Source organism: Budorcas taxicolor, chromosome 2 (genome assembly GCF_023091745.1).
Source record: "Budorcas taxicolor isolate Tak-1 chromosome 2, Takin1.1, whole genome shotgun sequence".
NCBI lineage: Eukaryota > Metazoa > Chordata > Mammalia > Artiodactyla > Bovidae > Budorcas > Budorcas taxicolor.
In genome coordinates this window covers 24,822,374-24,845,365 of record NC_068911.1, presented here as the reverse complement: position 1 = coordinate 24,845,365, position 22,992 = coordinate 24,822,374, and the positions used below count along the sequence as shown (strand labels likewise).

Genomic DNA, 22,992 nt, shown 5'->3' with positions numbered 1-22,992 from the left:
GATCATGGAGATTTAAAGTTACCACTGCGCCTGGGTTCACAGTCACAGCGCTACAACATTTTAGCCATGTGATCCTGGGCTAGTTAATTTATTTAAGGCATAAAGGTCTAGGACTTAATGTTTTGAATCTGCCAAATGGGTTTAATGATAACATCTACTTTTCAGGGTTGTAAGAATTAAATGAAATAATGCATGCAAAGTTCTTAGCATGTGTAAATGCCCTGTAAATATTCTCTGAATTTCAATATGTTATCATTAATAGTGCCTTTTTCCAGTTCAGGCATTCTAAGTATCTCTGGCCCTTTCCTGCTTCTATCTGGGAATATCTGGTCTGGACCTGTTCACGGGGGTCTTCCCTGTCTCCCAATCAACATCCCCTCTCTGTGTGGTATCAGGGGCCGTCATGATTCCTGGCATCTCTCAGCTGACAGAAAAAGACCTCAAATTTCGGCTGCAGGCATCCAGAGCCACGGCCATTATCACCAGTGACTCCTTGGCTCCACGGGTGGATGCCATTAGCGCCGACTGCCCTTTCCTTCAGACCAAGCTGCTTGTGTCAGACAGCTATCGGCCAGGCTGGATGAACTTCAGGGAACTCCTCTGGTAAGTTGGAACTCTCCAGAGGAGAGCATAAAAGTAAGGCCAAGGCATTTCCCCCTGCATAAAAAGAATGCATTTCTAATTGCACATGGAAAGAGTGAATCAGAAAGGTGAAGCACTTTGGAAGCCCGACAGACCTGAGACCTAATCCCGGTGACTACCTGAAGTTCCTTCAGTGTTACTCACTTAGTCAGTACTGGAATTGTCCCTAGATTTTTTTGTGCATTTGCCTCTATGATGTGGTAATAAATACAGATTATCAGCTGGAGTAAATGAGATTATTTACATGATGCACTTAGTACATAGTAGGTGGTCAATTAATAATCTGATTTCTTCCATGTATTGAGCGCTAAATGTATTCTGAACTGTGGTGTTGGAGAAGACTCTTGAGAGTCCTTTGGACTGCAGGGAGATCTAACCAGTCCATCCTAAAGGAAATCAGTCCTAAATATTCATTGGAAGGACTGATATTGAAGCTGAAACTCCAGTACTTTGGCCACCTCATGCGAAGAGTTGACTCATTGGAGAAGACACTGATGCTGGGAAAGATTGAAGGCAGGAGGAGAAGGGGACGACAGAGGATGAGATGGTTGGATGGCATCACTGACTCAATGGACCTGAGTTTGAGTAAAGTCCGGGAGTTGGTGATGGACAGGGAGGCCAGGCGTGCTGCAGTCCATGGGGTCACAAAGAGTCAGACATGACTGAGTGGCTGAACTGAACTGAACTGAATGTATTCCAGGTGTTGTGCTGGGTTATCATTCACCTTCATTCAATCTTGCAACAAAAACTTAGTGAACACCTGTTTTGTGACAAGCATGGTATTTAATACTCGGACAATAATGAATCAGCATTGTCTTATTTAATCCTTGAAAAACCCTATAAAATGCACTTTACTCTAATTTTCCTGATGATGAAACTGAGACCTGGAAAGATAAAATGATGTGTTTGAGATGATGATAAGTAATGAAGTCAAGGTTGGGACAGAACCAAAGCCATTTGCTTTTCAGTAAGGACTCATGGAAATCTAACTGGGCATTTGAAACATTGTCTTGACTGGAGGCCAGAACTAAAATGGGCCCCTCACCTGGGCCTGCACTGCTAAGTCACAAATGCTTGTCTTCATAGATCAGGGCATCAGATTCACCTGCTATTTCATTGTTTTTTAAATTTTTTTTTACTAATCTCAGCATTTGTCTCTTGTCCCTAGCTTAAAAGAAAACTTTGTGTCACTTGCATTTAATGGTATTGTAATTTTGGGGATTGTAAGACTCACAAGCATAGGTTATAAATAATGTGTCCTGTATTTTATAAAATATTATATTTCCAACATATGGCATTGTCTATACTTTCCTTATATTCCAATATAATCATAAGCAGCTGAAAGTTGAACAGAAAATAATCAATATATGTAAGAAATATAGTTAGATACAAAGGTATATTTTAAAGTTTGAGGACATGGTAAATGGTTTTTTGAATGTCCTCCCTACACTAGAATATAAACTTTCCACCATAAAATTATGGGAAATTATTTATTTATATATTTGAGTGTGTGCTTAGTCACTTCCATTGTGTCTGACTCTTTGTGACCCTATGGACTGGAGCCCATCAGGCTCTTCTGTCCATGGGATTCTCCAGGCAAGAATACTGGAGTGGGTTGCCATGCCCTCTTCCAGGGGATCTTCCTGACCCAGGGATCGAACTCTCATCTCTCATGTCTCCTGCACTGGCAGGTAGGTTCTTTGCCACTAGCACCACCTGGGAAGCCCCATTTCTTTATTTATTTTGGGGTGAGGTTTGAAATACAGATTTTAAGGTCCCACATCTGACCTACTTAACCAGACATATCTGAACAAGGGCCCAGATCGTTATATTCAGTGATCTGCCCACGTGATTTTGATGAGCTGTCAGGTTGGTCTGAATCAGCAGGCTCTCAATTTTGGTGGTTATTAGAATTATGTAAGGAACTTAGAAAAAAAAAAAACCAGTGCCCAGGCCCACCAACAAAGATTCTGAATCCATTTTCTTCAGCTTGGAGCCCAGGGAATAGTATTTCTTTCAAAAAACCTATCAGGTGGTTCTAAGATGTATTCAGGATTGAGAAAAGGTGAGTTAGAACATTCTCCAGATCACAAACCTTTTAGGAATTACCCACATCTCAAAACTCCAAATTTAGGAAACACTTAGGAAAACAACTCTAAATTACCAGGAACTGAGCTAGAACTCCGGAGAAGGCAGTGGCAACCCACTCCAGTATTCTTGCCTGGAGAATCCCAGGAACAGAGGAGCCTAGTGGGCTGCCGTCTATGGGGTTGCACAAAGTCAGACACAGCTGAAGCGACTTAGCAGCAGCAGCAGCAGAAGCAGAACTCATAAATGCTGGTTCCACCAGAAGGTCTCATGCCTTAATAAAAGCACAGGTTTCTTTTGAGTGAGTCATTTAATTATTCTATGCCTCAATTTCCTTATGTGCAAATTGTTATAACCTCATGAGATAATTGTAGGGGTCAGAGATAACTCACGCTGGAGCTTCTAGCAGGTACCTCACACATGGTATTTATCAAATGTAGCCTGTCTTGTTGTTCTAAGTATTACTGTGACTGTGACTGTGACTGCTGGCACTGCTAGCAGTACCCTTGTAATATTTTTATATTTTACAGGGAGGCATCCACAGAACACAACTGTGCAAGGACCAGGAGTCAAGACCCAGTGGCCATCTACTTCACAAGTGGCACGACTGGGACCCCCAAGATGGTCGAGCATACCCAGGCCAGCTACGGACTGGGTTTTGTGGCCAGTGGGAGGTACCAGGGGTTAGCTTTTCTGGTGGGTCCAAGGAACCTAAAAGTAGGTGGGTGAGCTGGAGGAGTGTGGGTGAGGGGGAAAGTGGCAGGAGTTGAAGTTAGGAGCTAACAAGGGTGCAAATCAGGTAAGGATCAGAAGGCTTTGGGCTTTACTTTGAGTGAGGTGAGAAGCAATTGGAGGTGTTTCTGTTTTGTTTTGTTTTGTTTTTTAAGTGTGGTAAACTACACGTACCATTAAATTTACCATTTTAAACATTTTAAGTATATAGTTCAGTGTCATTAAATAAATTCACAGTTTTGTGCAATCATCCCCACTGTTCAACTGCAAAACTTTTTCATCTTGCAAATCTGAAACCCTGTATCCATTGTACAAAAGCTTCCTAATGCCTCCTATCCCCAGCCCTGAAACAACCATTCTACTTTCTGTCATAAGAATTTGACTCCTCTGGGAACCTCATAAAAGAAAAATGATACAATATTTTTCCTTTTGTGTCTTACTTATTCTACTAAGCATAACGCCTTCAAGATTCATTCATGTTGTAGCCTATGTAAGAATCTCCTTCCTTTTTAGAACTGGATAAAGTTCCATTATATCTATACTAATATTGCTTATTCATTGTTTATCCACTGATGGACACGTGGATTGCTCCCACCTTTTAGCTGTTGTCAATAGAGCTGCTATGAACATGGGTGTACAAATATCTGTTCAATTCTTCTGGATATATAATCAGAAGTAGAATTGCTGGATAATATGGTGAGCCTATGTAATTTTTTGAGGAACATTGGAGTATTCTGAGCAGAGGAGTGGCAAGATCTGATTTGCTTTTTTTTTTTTTTTAAGGGTAACTCAGAATATTGGGTTAAGAATAAACTATAGGAGACAAAGGTGAAGCAGAGGGCCACTTAAGAGGCCAGTGCATTGAGAGGCAAAGGTGGAGGCTTGCCTGGGGGAATAGCAGTGGAAGGAGTGAGAGGAAGTATCATCCTGAAAGTATTTTGAATGCAGACCTAATAAGATTTGATGAGAGGTGAGAGACAAACCTCAAGGATGATGCCAAGTTTATGCTTATACTTACTAAACTATAAGCTCCTACAAATGAGACAAATCATTCATTTTTCTACCTCCAATGGTAAGGGCAGGATAAATACTGAATACATATTGACTGAATAAATAAAATGCCCTTCCACATTATATTGAGATTACCTGTTCCCTTATATATCACTCTCAGTAGACTGTGAAGTCTTTGGAAGCAGCACATTTGTCTTTTTGATTCTAGCCTAGGACATAGGAATATAGAAGATGCTCAATAAATGCTTTGGAGGCAGTTTGGCTTTATGGTTCTTATACAGATATGACAAGTGTAAGTGAGTGAGTAAGGCTCCAAATAGGAGAACAGACTAATGTAATTCTTTCTAAAGGTAGAAACTTTGCCGAGGGTTCTGATTTTCTCCAATTTTTGGCAGGAGGTGGGTGGCCTTGACCAAATCAGACATCTTCTGGAACACAACTGACACTGGCTGGGTGAAGGCAGCCTGGACTCTCTTCTCTGCCTGGCCTAATGGATCTTGCATTTTTGTGCATGAGTTGCCCCGGGTTGATGCCAAATTTATCCTAAATGTAAGAGGCAAAAACACCGTTTCTGTGTTGGGTATAAATTAGACGAGTGGGATATCGATTTTGAGTGTGCAGGATAAAAGGCATGAATCAGTGACTATAAAGTTTCTTTGATGTTGACATTAACCCAAAAGTCTCCCAGGACCTTCCATAATCTGGTTCATGCCCTCCTGGTTGTCTTGAATCATTGCCCAGCTATATTCCTAGACATAAGACCACTTAACATCTCCAAACCTTTGCATGTTCTATTTGTTTTTTTGTGGGATGCCTTTTCTGGTACTACTTTCTTCCTTGTGCTCTTGTCAAAAGCAGAGTTATTTCTCAAAACCTTGGGGGAAAATTATAACCTACTCCTCAGCGTTGTGTGCTGCTGTCCATGGAGCATAGCATAGATAGTTCACCCCACCCTAGGCTCTCCAGCCCATCCTTCTAGGGTTTTCTCATAATCAGTATCCCCAGTGAAGATATAGGGCATCTTTCTTCTGCCCTCTACATCGTAACCACAATTTTTTAAAATATCAGAGGAACCATCTGCCCATGCTCTTTGCATTGAGGCAAGCTGTATAACATGGTGGCTAATAGAACGGGCTGGGCCATTAGTCAGACCTGGCCTTTGATCCTACATCTTCCATTTGCTTGCTGTGTTTTCTTGGGAAAGTCTCATAATCTCCTTGAGCCTCATGTTTCTCGTTGGCAGGGAAGAAAGGGAAAATATGGTTCTAGAGAGCTGTTATGAGGATTGAATAATATTAGGCATATGGCCTGGCATGTAGTAGGTTCTTAACATATACTAATTATTTTATCATCATCATCAAACTCACCATCATTATTACTCATCCAGGGCTTGATAGACCAATGCGTGCCTTCTCCCTCCACTTCCCCCAACTCTGAAGTAGTGTGTCAGTCATCTACTGCTGTGTAGTAAATTACTCCAAAATATATTAATTAAAAAGGGGTTTCCCTGGTGGCTCAGTGGTAAAGAATCCACCTTCCAATGCAGGAGACACAGGTTCAGTCCCTGAGTTGGAAAGATCACCTGGAGAAGGAAATTGTAAACTGCTCCAGTATTCTTGCCTCAAGAGAGTCAGACACGACTTAGTGACTAAAACAACATAGAAATGTAAAGCACAAATATTTATTATCTCATAGTTTCTGATGATCAGGAATCTGGGATCAGCTTCCAGGTGGCTCTGGATCTGGGTTTCTCAAAGGGTTGCAGTCAAGATGTCATAAAGCTATACTCATGTTGATAGTGGCATTATTCTTAATTGTCAAAAGGTGGAAGCAACCCAAGTTCTATCAACCCAGATAAAATGTGACACAAACTTGCAATGGATTATTATTCTGCCTTTTAAAAAAAGGTAATTCTGCTACATAATACATCATGTTGAAAACATTATGTTAAGTGAAATAATATATAGGACAGAAGGACAGATAATATATAAATACCATAGATGGAGGAGCCTGGTGGGCTGCAGTCCATGGGGTCGTGAAGAGTTGGACACGACTGAGCGATTTCACTTTCACTTTTCATTTCAAGAATTGGAGAAGGAAATGGCAACCCACTCCAGTGTTCTTGCCTGGAGAATCCCGGGGACGGGGGAGCCTGGTGGGAGGCCATCTATGGGGTCACACAGAGTCAGACACGACTGAAGCAACTTAGCAGCAGCAGCAGCAGAGTAATCAAATTTATGGAAACAAAGTAGATGGTCAGATGATGGGGGGAGGGGAAATAAGGACTTATCATGTAACAGGTAGAGGGTTTTAGTTTGGGAAGATTACAAAAAGTTCTAGAGGTGAATGGTGGTGATGATTGCAAAAGAGCATGAATTTATTTAATACCACTGGACTGTACTTAAAATAATTAAAATGGTACATTTTCTGTTATGTTTATCACAATAATAAGAAAAAAGATGTCAGCTAAGGCTGCAGCTATCTTGAGATTTGACTGGGATTGGAGATTATGTTTTAAACTGCCCTTATGTAGGTTTTAGAAAATTCCAATTCCTCACTGGTTCTTAGCCAGAAGCTTCAGTTGCTCACTACAAGAACTTGTCCATTGGACGACTGGAGTGTACTCACAACACAGCAGCTTGTTTTTCCCAGAGTGAAGGAGCCAAGAGACAGAGAAAACAGTGACCGTGCCCAAGGTGGAAGCTGTAGTCCTGATGCCACTTCTGTGTTAGGCTGTTGGTCATGTACACCAAATTTGGTACATTGTGGGAGGGGACCCAGTTTGAATACTGGTAGGTAGAAATCATTTCAGGCCATCTTGGAGGCTGGGTCCACATGGCGTTTTCAACTTTTCTCCTCTGGTAATGGGAATATAAAGACCCAATTCACCCACTCCCCCTCCATGAAATCCCACCCTCATAACTCTAAGAAGATCTCCACACTTTGTTTTTGTTCAGACTCTGTCCAGGTTTCCAATCACCACCCTCTGTTGTGTCCCCACCATCTTCCGTCTGCTTGTGCAGGAGGATCTAACCAGGTATGGCCCATCTTTTTGGTGCTTTGGCGCTTTTAGATACCCCAGTACCTAAATATATAGCATAGGCACCCCTTATAATACGTGTCCCCTCTTATTCCAATTTTCTTTCTCTCAGTGTCTCTCTTTCTCTCTCACACACACACACACGTACACACATACTCACAAGTATAAATAACCATATCCTTTGTAGACACCTCTTAGGAATGAACTTCTGGCCCCCAGGAATTTGCAACCAAATGGAACTGAACTGAGTAGAACTAAACAGTTTCAAATTTCGGTGCTTACGCCCATATGCCCATAGGCCATTCCCTCAGCAATGAGATTAGATAAATTGATGGATAATTGTTAATCACCTGTGGAATAGGTTTGTGGCCAGAGCCTTAGGTCTGGTGGGACTAACAAGTCCACCACAATAGAAGCTCCATCCGTAGTCCCATACTGACTCCAGCCAGCCATTATCAAGTGAATGCCACTGGGCACCCAACAGGTGACAAGACCCTGCAGATGGCTCCCATCCTGGGTGAATCCAAAGCAACATCTTCTGATAGGGCAAGTTTCACTGCTGGGTTGGGTAGAGAGAGGCCCATCCCCATTGATAACCTACTGACCCTCATCTCTGTCTCCTTTGTCTATTCTCTCCCAAATGATGGGAGTTGCCCCAACCCCCTTATCTTCCCTAATCCCATATATCTGGTCATAAAGTGCCTAAGAGAGTGAGTTCTTCCATGATTCTCAAGGTTAATTCTTCTATGATGTAAGAATTCTTCCTATCCTTCGATATATTGTAAATATTTACACAGCATGATTTGATCAAAAGCAGGCTTAGAATGATTTGTTTAAGCAGAAAGTGATTGAAAGATACTTGGTAATATTAGGTAATAGCCAAACCAATTTAATCCAAAGGGGAAAATGATCACAAATTTATTTACAGTCTCTGATCTTTCACATTTTGAATAATTTGTTGAATACTTTTGCAACATTTATTTAATATCTGTCAGAATTTTGGGGTTTCTAAAGGGCTACTTTCAATCTTCTTAGTTGTTAATTGATTTCTCTTTTTCACAGGTGGTTGTCCTAACCAACTTATTATCAATCAGTTTGTTTGCAACTAAATCATTTTGACCAATTCACGTGGAATTCACCATTGTTATAACAAAACCTACTGTATGAGGTTCTGATTTTATTTCAAACTCAGATAAGATTTTTTTTTTTTTAATTTTCTGTCCATGCCTGCAAGGTCAGGGCACTTGGGGCAGATTTATAATCTTTGTAAGTATGGGAGCCTATGCTTTAGTGCCTTGAGCTGTCTTCCAGCAGTGCTTAAGTGTGGGGTTGGGCATGGGGATTCTGACATATGTGGCCTTGTGTTTTTGGCTGTGAAAGGTACCAGTTTCAGAGCTTGAGACACTGTGTAACTGGAGGGGAGGCCCTGACTCCTGATGTGAGGGAAAAGTGGAAGAGCCAGACGGGCCTGGAGCTGCATGAAGGTTACGGCCAGTCTGAAACCGTGAGTGCTGCCAGGCCAGTCCCTGCCTAGGTCACCTCCATTTGAGCCCTCCGCCAGTCAGTAGGGATAGCTGGTCTGCAGAGCCTCCTGCATTTCTGGCTGTCATCTCTGTGACACCTTTAGGGACTGCCCTGTCCACGAGGAGAAGTGAAGTCGCTCAGTTGTGTCTGACTCTTTGCGACCCCATGGACTGTAGCCCACCAGGCTCCTCCGTCCATGGGATTTTCCAGGCAAGAGTACTGGAGTGGGTTGCCATTTCCTTCTCCAGGGGATCTTCCCGACCCAGGGATCGAACCTGGGTCTCCTGCATTGCAGGCAGACGCTTTACCATCTGAGCCACCAAGGAAATCTATTCCCCATTCACAAGGAGGAGAAGCTAGTGACAAAACACTTGCTTTTGTTAGAAACACAATCGGCCTTTCTTCTCTTTTGTCTTAAAGGTAATTTAATTTCACAATGACACCATAGCCAGCAAACTAGCACTCATGGCTGGGGTGTTCCTCTCCACCAGGACAGCCCATGTCCATCTCTGGTCAGAGCCCAGTCTTAAACAGCATTCTCTACAGCCACCTGGGCACAGACTTGGTGGTCAGTTGAATCTTTTAGCTTCGTGACTGCTTAAGTTCTTTATGTGTGAGTGTCCATTTGAGTTCAATAAGGGTTCGTTCTCTATGGAAAGAACTGAAGGAAGAAAGGAAGCAAAGGGAGGGAAGGAAGGAGGGAAAGATGAAAGGGATAAGAAAGGAAGAAGAAGAAAGGAGACAGAGTTTGAAGGCAGAGTGAAAGGAAAGGCACAGACCAGGAAGGAGACTAAGGAGATAAGCCTCCTCCTTATTGGTTCTGGTTTCTCTTCAGGTTCTAATCTGTGCCAATCCAAAAGGGATGAAAATCAAGTCAGGATCCATGGGGAAAGCGTCCCCACCGTATGACGTGCAGGTAGGCAGCCTCTCCCAACTGTTGGTAAGGCTTGAAGAAGAGAGCAAACACACATATCTGGATTAGCAATAGCAGACAGCTGGCAGGGTGGCCTGGCTGTATAGACATCAAGACACCATCCTGTGATCTCTCTGCCAGGTTGTAGATGAGGAAGGCAATATCTTACCTCCTGGAGAAGAAGGGAATGTTGCTATCCGTGTCAGACCCACCAGACCCTTCTGTTTCTTCACTTGCTATTTGGTAAGTAACAGGGAATGGCCATTTTCACAGCAATTGCACTGTGCCAAGCATGGTGCTCCATGCTTTATAAGTATTTGTTTACCTTTTGCAATAACTGCATGAGTTGGCACTAATATTGATAAGATGTTATTATCAATAAGGAAGTTGTTGTAGAAAGATGAAGTGACTTATCCAATATTGAACACTTAGGATTAATATGTACAGGACATGGGATTTAAATGTAACATGTCTAAGGGCACATGCCATCATTTTAATGATGAGATAAGGGCAACTCAATCATTTTAATGATGATAAAATCAAGGTTCAGAGAAGGAAAGGGACTTATCAAAGGTCACATTAAAGTTTCTTATAAGAGCCTAGTTTTCAGGACTCTGCCTTGAGTCTTGTGTGGATAAGGGTTTGCTGTCAGGGCTTGGGTCCTGGGTTTCCAGTGCAAGTTTCTGTGATAATCCAGTAATTAATTCCCCTTATACCTACCTTGGGTGGTGTTTATAATGGATTCTATTTTCTCCAAACTCTTTCTCTACAAAACTCTGCTGACCTGGTTCTCAATCCTGGATGCTCATTAGTAGCAGCTTGGAAGCTTCATACATTACTGATACTCAAATTCCAAGTCGGTGAGAGGCAGCTTTCTGAGAATGGACCTCAGCTCCCCAGGTGATCCATATGTGTGGCCCAACTTTATAGGAACTCCATCTGCTGTGTATATGAGGCCATCAGTCAGCAGCAATATTGGAAGAAGCAGATGAAAAATAGTCCATTTGTTTTTGAAATGCTGTACATGTATTTTGTGACTTTTCAGTGATTACAAGAGGAAAATCTTTCATGATATTCCATTTAAAGTCATAGAAAGCTACCTACAAAACAAGATAGTAATTCCATCAAGCAGAGATGATGTGAAATTTTGAATGTAATTCCTTCTAATCATTTTTGTAAACAAAAGTAAATCCTTGACTTTCCTGAAGAATTTATTCTGTATTCACTGAGTACCTACTTCATGCCACTAAGTATTCATCACTGGACAGGAAAGATAAGATCCTTGTCCTCATAGGGCTTCCATGTAGGACTGGACCTTTGTGAGTCTGTGATCATGCCGTTGAGAGTCAATGTAAAGTTTTTTCCTAACAAGAACATTTCCTTTTTTCAATTTTTTCATTTCATCCTAGCATTAGCTGTTAGTTTTGTTTCTGGGTGATTTTTAGCAAAGAAAATTCTTAAAGTGTTTAATCTCTTCATGAGAATCATGGAACATTGAAAATTAACAGAGGTTGTCAGGCCAGAGTTGCTCTGTGAATGCTGAGTTGTCAGTAGGACTGATCAGGTAAGCTCATCCCCCTTCATTAGTGTGTACATTCCAAATAGCTGAGATTATACTTGACAATCACTAATGTGCCTACATCAATTTTATGCCCAGTGTAAGGAATTTACTTATTTTCCTATGGAAACAAACTGTCAAATGCCAGATGTTCATTAGAGAGTTGTTTATAACAGACAAAAAATTGTGGATGTACTATCTGAATTTCTAACAGTGGGAAATTAGTTACATAAATGATATTATAGCACTGTGCATAAAAAAGGAGAGAAAGATACAAAGAAAAAGAAAAAGGAAAGAGAAAAGACTAAAAAGAAAATGAATCCAATTTTTAATAACATGAAATTGTTTAAAGAATATTGCAGTCACACAGGGGAATATTATGCCACTATTTTATATTTCATTAGACTTTTTATTCTTCTGAGGAGATGTTCATGATATATTGTTAACTAAAGTAAAATTGGATTTTAGAAATACATAGAACAGAATATTTTGTATTCACACAAATGTGTATATGCATAGAATCACAGATAAGCCATGAAAAGGTCCCATACACAAGATCAAATTTTTAGCCTTAGCTATCTGAATAGTGAGACTGATCTTTTGTCATCCTTCATCTTTATTTTGTATTTATTCTATAAGAAATATATGATTATATAATACAGAAATGATAAATTTTTTAAAATTAAAAGGTCCGCAAGACAGGCGGGTCATGGTGGAGAGGTCTGACAGAGCGTGGTCCACTGGAGAAGGTAATGGCAAGCCATTTCAGTATTACTGCGTTGAGAATCCCATGAACAGTATGAAAAGGCAAAATGATAGGATACCGAAAGAGGAACTCCCTAGGTCATTAGGTGCCCAATATGGTCCTAGAGATCAGTGGAGAAATAACTCAAGAAAGAATGAAAGGATGGAGCCAAAGCAAAAACAATACTCAGTGGTGGATGTGACTGGTGATAGAAGCAAGATCCAATGCTGTAAAGAGCAATATTGCATAGGAACCTGGAATGTCAGGTCCATGAATCAAGGCAAATTGGAAGTGGTCAAACAAGAGATGGCAAGTGTGAACGTTGACATTCTAGGAATCAGCGAACTAAAATGGACTGGAATGGGTGAATTTAACTCAGGTGACCATTACATCTACTACTGCAGGCAGGAATCCCTCAGAAGAAATGGAGTAGCCATCATGCTCAACAAAAGAGTCCGAAACGCAGTCCTTGGATGTAGTCTCAAAAACGGCAGAATGATCTCTGTTCATCTCCAAGGCAAACCATTCAATATCACAGTAATCCAAGTCTATGCCCCAACCAGTAACACTGAAGAAGCTGAAGTTGAACGGCTTTATGAAGACCTACAAGACCTTTTAGAACTAACACCCAAAAAAGATGTCCTTTTCATTATAGGGGACTGGAATGCAAAAGTAGGAAGTCAAGAAACATCTGGAGTAACAGGCAAATTTGGCCTTGGAATATGGAATGAAGCAGGGCAAAGACTAATAGAGTTTTGCCAAGAAAATGCACTGGTCATAGCAAACACCCTCTTCCAACAACACAAGAGAAGACTCTACACATGGACATCACCAGATGGTCAACACAGAAATAAGATTGATTATATTCTGTGCAGCCAAAGATGGAGAAGCTCTATACAGCCAGCGAAAACAAGATCAGGAGCTGACTGTGGCTCAGACCATGAACTCCTTATTGCCAAATTCAGACTCAAATTGAAGAAAGTAGGGAAAACCTCTAGACCATTCAGGTATGACCAAAATCAAATCCCTTATGATTATACAGTGGAAGTGAGAAATAGATTTAAGGCCCTAGATCTGATAGATAGAGTGCCTGATGAACTATGGAATGAGGTTCATGACATTGTACAGGAGACAGGGATCAAGACCATCCCCATGGAAAAGAAATGCAAAAAAGCAAAATGGCTGTCTGGGGAGGCCTTACATATAGCTGTGAAAAGAAGAGAGGCGAAAAGGAAAGCTATAAGCATCTGAATGCAGAGTTCCAGAGAATAGCAAGAAGAGATAAGAAAGCCTTCTTTAGCAATCAATGCAAAGAAATCGAGGAAAACAACAGAATGGGAAAGACTAGAGATCTCTTCAAGAAAATTAGAGATACCAAGGGAACATTTCATGCAAAGATGGGCTCGATAAAGGACAGAAATGGTATGGACCTAACAGAAGCAGAAGATATTAGGAAGAGGTGGCAAGAATACATGGAAGAACTGTACAAAAAAGATCTTCACGACCCAGATAATCATGATGATGTGATCACTAATCTAGAGCCAGACATCTTGGAAAACGAAGTCAAGTGGGCCTTAGAAAGCATCACTACGAACAAAGCTAGTGGAGGTGATGGAATTCCAGTTGAGCTGTTTTAAATCCTGAAAGATGATGCTGTGAAAGTGCTGCACTCAATACGCCAGCAAATTTGGAAAACTCAGCAGTGGCCACAGCACTAGAAAAGGGCAGTTTTCATCCCAATCCCAAAGAAAGGCAATGCCAAAGAATGCTCAAACTACCGCACAATTGCACTCATCTCACATGCTAGTAAAGTAATGCTCAAAATTCTCCAAGCCAGGCTTCAGCAATACGTGAACCATGAACTCCCTGATGTTCAAGCTGGTTTTAGAAAAGGCAGAGGAACCTGAGATCAAATTGCCAACATCTGCTGGATCATGGAAAAAGCAAGAGAGTTCCAGAAAAAAACATCTCTTTCTGCGTTATTGACTATGTCAAAGCCTTTGACTGTGTGGATCACAACAAACTGTGGAAAATTCTGAAAGAGATAGGAATACCAGACCACCTCACCTGCCTCTTGAGATACCTATATGCAGGTCAGGAAGCAACAGTTAGAACTGGATATGGAACAACAGACTGATTCCAAATAGGAAAGGGAGTACGTCAAGGCTGTATATTGTCACTCAGCTTATTTAACTTCTAGGCAGAGTACATCATGAGAAACGCTGGGCTGGAAGAAACACAAGCTGGAATCAAGATTGCCGGGAGAAATATCAATAACCTCAGATATGCAGATGACACCACCCTTATGGCAGAAAGTGAAGAGGAGCTAAAAAGCCTCTTGATGAAAGTGAAAGAGGAGACTGAAAAAGTTGGCTTGAAGCTCAACATTCAGAAAATGAAGATCATGGCATCCGGTCTCATCACTTCATGGGAAATAGATGGGGAAACATTGGAAACAGTGTCAGAATTTATTTTTTTGGGCTCCAAAATCACCGCAGATGGTGACTGCAGCCATGAAATTAAAAGACGTTTACTCCTTGGAAGAAAAGTTATGACCAATCTAGATAGTATATTCAAAAGCAGAGCCATTACTTTGCTGACTAAGGTCCGTCTAGTCAAGGCTATGGTTTTTCCAGTGGTCATGTCTGGATGTGAGAGTTGGACTGTGAAGAAGGCTGAGTGCCAAAGAATTGATGCTTTTGAACTATGGTGTTGGAGAAGACTCTTGAGAGTCCCTTGGACTGCAAGGAGATCCAGCCAGTCCATTCTGAAGGAGATCAGCCCTGGGATTTCTTTGGAAGGAATGATGCTAAAGCTGAAGCTCCAGTACTTTGGCCACCTCATGAGAAGAATTTACTCATTGGAAAAGACTTTGATGCTTGGAGGGATTGGAGGCAGGAGGAGAAGGGGACGACAGAGGATGAGATGGCTGGATGGCATCATGGACTCAATGGACATGAGTCTGAGTGAACTCCGGGAGATGGTGATGGACAGGGAGGCCTGGCGTGCTGTGATTCATGGGGTCGCAAAGCGTCGGACATGACTGAGCGACTGAACTGAACTGAACTGAACTGAAGTGCAGTTTCAAGTATAATTGGCACCACACCATACCACAACTTTGTACTATGTACTTTTAAACATTATGTCATGAGTCTTTTTTGTGGCACTCAGTATTTTGGGAAAAATTCATTTTTTATGACTACTTAGAGGTCCCCCATTTGGGGAGTAATATGATTATTAAGCTTTGTGTAGCACATTCCTTTATGAGGGCCTCGGCTCTGAGGGCGGCACATTGAATACATCCCTGTGCCCAGCCTGACAACCAGCATCATTACCCTGAGAAAGTTAGAGACTTATTCACAGAAACATTATCCTAAGTCTCAATATCTAATAGAATAAGTTTCTCCTTCTTACTTAACTTCTTTAGAAATGCTTTACCTACTTACTCTTATTTCTCTTTTCTTTCATAGTCAGTTTAGAATCAACTTGTCAGGTTCTCTGGAAACTGTTAGCGTTTTAGTTGGAGTTGCATTGTTTATAGATTAATCTGTGGATAGTTAACATCTTTATGATATTAAGTGTATCTTTCTAGTTATGCATATCTTCTTTGATGTCCTATAGAGTTTTATCTTTTCTGTATATGCTTCTTACAGATTTTGTGTTAGATTTATTTTTAGGTATTGATAGCTTAGCTTTTTCTTTATTTTTCAGAATGCATTTTTAAAATTAAAGTATAATTTACATACAATGAAATGCCCCTGTGTTACATGTACGGATCAATGACTTTTGACATGTGTATTCACCTGTGTAACTACCATGGCAACTGAGATACAGAAAATATTTTGTTTCCCCCAAAAGTTCTGTTGTGCCCTTTTGCAGTCAACTCCTAGACTCCAGGCAATTGCTAAATTGATTGTCATCATTGAAGAGTAATTTCCCCCTTTAAAAAAAAAAAACTTTACGTAAATAGAATCAAAGTATTAATTTGTGTGTGTCTGCTTTATTTTTTTCAGCACACGTTTTTGAGATTCATCTGCATGTGCCAATAACTTGTTCCTTTTTCCTGCTGAGCAGTAGCTTTTACTTTAAATCTTTGAGAATCAGAATTTGATGTTTTATTTCTTTCCTCTACCCTTGCTTTTGCCAACCATCCCCTTTCTATTTTCAGTGATTGCTGAGCACAAAGAGTATCAGTGTGCTCTTTTATCCTGAAAAAATAGAGCTCAAACTGGGGCTTTGAAACAACCTAGAGGAGTAGGATGGGGAGGGAGGTGGGAGGGAGATTCAAGAGGGAGAGGACATATGTATACCTATGGCTGATTCATGTTGATGTTTGACAGAAACCAACACAATTCTGTAAAGCAGTTATCCTTCAATTAAAAAATTAATTCATAAAAAAACAAAAACAAAACAGAGCTAACAGCCCTGTGCCCACCCCCTGCCCACAAGTATGCTGCCTAGACACTTCTAAGGATGGTAGTGAGTATCTGTCCTTAATCATTTTCCGGCAGCTTCCTTTCAGTTAAAAAAGGGAAAACCCACAGATTCACAGCTTCCTGTCCAGCGGGGATTTTTGGCCACTGGATTTCCTGCTGAGGGGTCCTCAGACATCTGCAAAGGACTGCTCAGGCCATATGTCCTGAGTGACTGTGTTCAGATGGCACTTAATGGGCTCACCGTGTCTTTCAGGACAATCCTGAGAAGACAGCAGCATCAGAACGAGGGGACTTCTACATCACGGGGGACCGAGCCCACCTGGACAAGGATGGCTACTTTTGGTTCATGGGAAGAAATGATGACGTGATCAATTCTTCAAGGTCAAGTTGTCTACACTTTCTTTCTTCCTTTGAAGCTTCATAGGAGAGAGGAGGACCCTTGAAAGAGTTTGTTTTTCTCTTCCAGCTACCGGATCGGGCCTGTTGAAGTGGAGAGTGCACTTGCTGAGCACCCAGCTGTCCTGGAGTCTGCTGTGGTCAGCAGCCCGGACCCCATCAGAGGGGAGGTAACTAGTCCAACCAAGAGCATTCCCTCCTGGTTCTGTACCTACCAGCACTCAGCAGAGTAACCCGGAAGGCCCAGGTTCCCCCATATCTCACTCCATCCAGGTACTGCAAAGCCTGAAATGCCACCATCAGACAAATACACATGCCTTTTGTTAAGCATTGCCTTCATGTCTTTGCGGATACAAATACTCTCCAGAGGGACACTGTGGGAAGATATAAACACTTTGGTATCAACTGGACATGGAACTGGATCCAAAAGGGGCTATTAGATGGAGATGTTGGTGGCAGGTGCAGGCTTTGTCATTCACCCTGTCCAGTAAAAGGTCCTTTTCCATTTGCAGATGAGAGTATAGTGAGCACACCAAACATGGTCACTGCTGGCTGTGACCTGCTAGGGATAGCCAACTTGAGGGATGACAAAATAAGTATCCCAAGTGACCTTGATATCTCAGATGTGCTCATTCACTCAGTCATGTCTGACTCTTTGTAGCCCCACAGACTGTAGCCTGTCAGATTCCTCTGCCCATGGAATTTTCCAGGCAAGAATACTGGAGTGGGACACCCTTTCCTACTTCAAGAGATCTTCCCAGCCCAGGGACCAAACCTGCATCTCTTGTGTCTCTGCATTGGCAAGCAGATTCTTTACCACTAGTTACCACCTGGGAAGTCCATGATATATCAGAAAGATGAGCCAATTTTAATAAGCTGGCTTTTCTCAGGAAATATGCAAATACCTTCCAATGGGTCCCAGGAGAAGGGACAGTATGAGAGAAATAAACTCATAGGCAGACCTATGAACTTTTCAGTGGCTGTAAATCCAACATAATCCTAAAGTATATTGTAGTTACTTTATGAAAGTTAGTACAAGATCAAGCTATATCCTCAGAAGCCTCAGCAGAGAGGAATGATTTGCAAAGTCTGGACCCTGGACTGCTCACAGCTGCATCTGGGAGTTTTGTTTAAAATACAGATTTCTAGACTTAAAGTGAGACTTGTTGAATCAAAATGATTGGGGATGCAGCCTTAAGGAGTCTTCATTTTGACCAGAAGCCCCTAGCCAAGTGATTCTGATACCCACTAAAATTTGAGACCACTAATAAACAGTGAAGGAGATGAGAGTCCCATCGATGAGGTACAGAAATTGTACCTGGAAAAATATGCCTAGTCCTGCATGCCCCAAATTAACTGGGACTGTGACAAATGCCTGTGTGTTCCAAGTTAACCCAAGTATAGTGCTCAGAATAGAACCTGGCACATAGCAACTGTTTGATAAATGCTTGGTAGCTTTAACAGTAAGAGAAGGCCTTTCCTAAGAGCCAGTTCTATCTGCACCTGAAATGGTATGAGATGTCCACCAATGAAATGTGTGTAAAGACAATGAACCACTGCTGAGGGTATTGTTGGCAGAGTTGTATGCTGGCCTTTGAACTCTTCCATGGTTTCCATCAGAAACGATATTCTGTTGTGCCTGAGTTTGGGACTGTTTCTTGTCCTTAGCAAGAGGCAACCTGCAAGAAAGATATGGGCAGAGAAAGCCAAGGTGCAGAACGTCCAGGATGTTTCAGGATGCCTGAAACAGCTGTGCAGCAAAATGCTTGCTGATTGCAAATACTCATACATGCAGTCTCAGAAAGACCCACCACCCCTTGAAAATGGTATACATTTTCCCCCAGTCCTGCTCTCCAACCCTTTTCCTAGCTGCCTTCCTAGTTAGGAAAACCTGTAAGTAATGAGCCCTAAAAGACTTCCCTGGTGGCTCAGATGGTAAAACAAATCTGCCTACAATGCAAGAGACATGGGTTTGATCCCTGAGTTGGGAATATTCCTGGAAAAGGGAATGGCTATCCACTCCAGTACCCTTGCTTGGAAAATTCCATGAACAGAGGATCCTGGTGGACTACAGTCCATGGAGTCACAGAGAGTCAGCCACAACTAAGTAACTAAGCACACACAGGTACACTATGAGCCCTAAGGAGTCTGTGAAACTCCTCTCTCCAAAGTATTGTCATCTTAAGAGAAGCATGTTGGCTTCTAACAGTGTCATTTCATGTATGGGGAAGAGTTTTGTAAATAGGATTCTAAATCACTCTATAAAAGCCATAATTCCCAATAACTACTCCCAATGCTTCTGCTGCTGCTGCTAAGTCGCTTCAGTCGTGTCCGACTCTGTGCGACCCCATAGATGGCAGCCCACCAGGCTTCCCCGTCCCTGGGATTCTCAAGGCAAGAACACGAGTGGGTTGCCATTGCCTTCTCCAATGCATGAATGTGAAAAGTGAAAGTGAAGTTGCTCAGTCGTGTCTGACTCTTTGCAACCCCATGGACTGTAGCCTACCAGGCTCCTCCAGCCATGGGATTTTCCAGGCAAGAGTACTGGAATGGGGTGCCATTGCCTTCTCTGATAATTGATCCTAAAAAGGCAGACGACAGAAAAAATTGGTGTCCAATTTGCTGGCCAAGGCACTGGTAAAAGTTTCATGTTGAGCTGGTAAATGTAAGCACTTATTCGCAAGGCTAGGTTAAAGAGAAAGGAGTTGTTATGGGGGACTGATTCTTTGTTTTTTCCTTTGTTTGGTTTTGGTTTTTTCAACAGGTGGTAAAGGCATTTATAGTTCTTTCTCCAGCCTATTCCTCACATGACCCAGAGAAACTAACCCAAGAACTCCAGGAGCATGTGAAAAGGGTGACTGCACCATACAAGTACCCCAGGAAGGTAAACATCTGGAAGTTCTAGGACTTGAAAAACTGGGAAATCAAATGGGTATGTGCTCCCTGCACTCCTACTCAGGGCCAGGCACTAGGAGTGTGAAGACTGTAACTCTGGCTGCTGCTTCATCCATTTCTCCCTGTTTCTTCACTGGGCCTTTCTTTTAGCAGACTGGGTGGTACTGAAATGCTTCTGGAAAGTGCATGTATTCCAGGCCAGCTGTTTTTATTGTTGCCATTTGGGGAAAACCAGGAATCATGGATGCTTTCCAATGACATGTCAGAGGGTAATGATTCTTTCAGGACAGAAGTCTTGCTGTGAAATGATGATTGTAAAGAATTTTTTGTGTTTTTTTTAATGGTCACTAGATGGCCTTCGTTTCAGAACTTCCGAAGACGGTTTCTGGGAAGATTCAAAGGAGTAAACTGAGACGCCAAGAGTGGGAAAATGAGAAGCAACCCCAGAAAGGTCCCATAAGTCACTGAAATTTCCAAGAGGAACTGGTGGGATTACTGGTTAATCCCCACTTGGAGCATCATCCTTTTAGCCCTACTGAAATCAAAGTATTGCAGTCTCCAAATGGGCATCTTTAGCATCATTGGATGACTCTGGAAGAAAGCAAAGAACATCATTAACCACCAGTTCAGAGCCGCTGCCCAATCTAGCAACTGTTTGGTGGCTTGACTTCCTCATCTGTCTGGAGGTATTCTCAGTAGTTGCCCACTGGTTTCTTACTTCCTAATAAGCTTTTAGCTAGCCCTCCAAAGGACAGGTCACCAGAGTGTTGGGGGCACTTGTGATCTTACTGCCAGGGGCAGTGTAACCACTTGATCCTTTTGATAAAGCTATTTGGTAATCATTTGCAGAACCACAAATATTAATCATACCTTTAGTTCAGAAACTCCATCTTTGGAAATCACTACAAAACAAAATATTCAAGAGATAGTTACTATAGAATTGTTTAAAACAGTGACAAATTGGGGGGGGGGGTGGAATTAATGCCTAAGTAATAGGGCAATGATTAACTAAATTGTGGTACATTAACTCAATAACATGTTTTATAGCTGGCCATTAAAAATACGTGTTGAGAAAAACTTGGGATAAATTCATTTTGTCAGAATAAAAATAATATATGTATAATGGGGAACCACAACTTTCTATGATAAAGGAAAATCTACAGAAGAAAAAAGACTGGAGGAAGACACACTAAATGTTAACAGCAATTTTCTTGAGTATTGAAAATAATGGATGATAGATTTTTCCTTTCCCTACATTTCTTTATTTTCCAAGTTTTTCAGTGAATATATTTAAACCTTTTAATGAAAAAAATTGTTTTAGAGAAATGATCACTGAATATCACACTCTGCCTCATATCTTGTTCTTCCTCCATATACAAACACATAAACTCCAAATGCTAGCATGCTGTCTCACCCAGGAAAAATACAGGGACCTGAAGTCAGGTCTCAGAAGCCCAGAAACGGAAAGGGTGGCTCTGGGCAGCTGAAAGCAACCATGCAGAGAAGAAGCAGGTGGAAACTGACCCTAGTGCTGCTACCTGACTCTCAGCACTTTCATTCACTCATTGCTGCTGCTGCTGCTAAGTCGCTTCAGTCGTGTCCGACTCTGTGCGACCCCATAGACAGCAGCCCACCAGGCTCCCCCATCCCTGGGATTCACTCATTGATCAGTGTTTATTGAGTGCCTACTCAGTCCTGGACTGGGGACACACAAGGATAAGCAAAGCCAACTGGTTGTCATCTGTATTAGTCTACTTGAGCTTTTATAACAAAGTACCATGAGCTGGGCAGCTTTAATGAAAGAGATTTATTTCCTCCATTCGTCATCCTGTAAATCCCAGATCAAGGTGTTGGCAGGATTGGTTTCAGTCTGAGGCCTCTCCCCTTGATTTGTAGGTGGTTACCTTCTCATGGGTCTTCACATAGCCCCTTCTTTGTGCATGTCTGTATCCCAATCTCTTCTTATAAGAACAATAGTTATATTGGATTAAGGACCCAAATTTATGACTTCATTTTTGCTTAATCACCTTTTTAGGCCCCCATTGCGAATACAACTACCTTCAGAGGTCTGGGGGTTAGGACTTCAGCATGTAAATTTTAAGGGGACATAATTTGGCCCATGACACTGTTGTAGCCACACGTTCCAGGAAACAAACTCACTCAGAAGGACAATGCAGATAGTGGAGTGCAGTTTATTACACCAGCGGGTCCAAGGCAGAGTCTCCTCTTGGCCAAGGACCCCGACCAGTTTTTGTGAAAACCTTATATACCCTAGGTGTACATGCCGAAACCCACCTCCCCAAATTCTCAGAAACTAGTCTGAACAAAGGAAAATAAATATACAGTCAAAGGTAACCCGTGATTCATATGCCTTAGGCCTAGGTAGTTAACAGTGGACAATTATCAATAGACCTGTGGTCATACCCTAATAAGCATAATAAAATTTATGATTCTATTCGGTTACACAGATAATTAGGGTATTCTTTTAGGTGACGGAGAGTCTAGGTATGAGCCCTGGGGCTCTTCCATCAGTGGGGGAGTGGGGAGGGGAAGATCTGGTTTTCTAGTTGGTATGTCATTTCCATAGATACTGGGCATATAGATCAAAGTCCATAGTCCAGCCCAAGATGGAGTCCTGCTTTCAAGATGGAGCCTGTTCTGTCTGTTTCCTCCTTCATTCCCCCCTCTTGATACTCTTAACTCATAGTATGAGCATCATTCATAGGGATATATTGCACCCTAGCTCTCCGACCACCAGTTTGGGAGAATGATACCAAGCTTTGGGTTACGAAGCTCATAATACATTGTAAAATGCAGGATCCACAAAGCAGAACTATCAAGGCAACTATAACAATGGTAAATATAGTTTTCCACCAATCACCCTTCACCCAAGATAGGACTGAAGTTCAAAAAGGAATATTACCAGCAGACACAGCTTTTACCTAACCTTTCATGTCATCTAGGGTGGCTGATATATTGCCAGATAAATCAGAAATATATACACAACATTCA

The 22,992-nt window shown here is 41.8% G+C and overlaps 1 protein-coding gene and 1 non-coding gene across 5 annotated transcripts in view; one reads left to right on the top strand and one right to left on the bottom strand.

The window, feature by feature from the left end:
* ACSM5 (acyl-CoA synthetase medium chain family member 5) overlaps nt 1-21,038 on the top strand; it is a 37,747-nt gene extending 16,709 nt beyond the window's left edge. For 2 of the 4 annotated variants that reach the window (XM_052656754.1, XM_052656735.1), the window contains 11 exons: nt 396-603; nt 3,261-3,404; nt 4,869-5,022; nt 7,431-7,510; nt 8,894-9,017; nt 9,873-9,953; nt 10,092-10,193; nt 16,943-17,070; nt 17,156-17,255; nt 19,850-19,969; nt 20,332-21,038. In XM_052656754.1, coding sequence (XP_052512714.1) covers nt 396-603; nt 3,261-3,404; nt 4,869-5,022; nt 7,431-7,510; nt 8,894-9,017; nt 9,873-9,953; nt 10,092-10,193; nt 16,943-17,070; nt 17,156-17,255; nt 19,850-19,969; nt 20,332-20,448 — 1,358 coding nt within the window. In that variant the 3' untranslated portion in view covers nt 20,449-21,038. The remainder of the gene's footprint in view (nt 1-395; nt 604-3,260; nt 3,405-4,868; nt 5,023-7,430; nt 7,511-8,893; nt 9,018-9,872; nt 9,954-10,091; nt 10,194-16,942; nt 17,071-17,155; nt 17,256-19,849; nt 19,970-20,331) is intronic. The other 2 variants (XM_052656749.1, XM_052656744.1) reach the window with 2 other exon arrangements.
* Nucleotides 9,292-9,363, bottom strand: TRNAC-GCA (transfer RNA cysteine (anticodon GCA)). The gene has a single exon. It is a non-coding gene; the product is annotated as a tRNA-Cys (tRNA).
* Nucleotides 21,039-22,992: the final 1,954 nt, after the last annotated feature.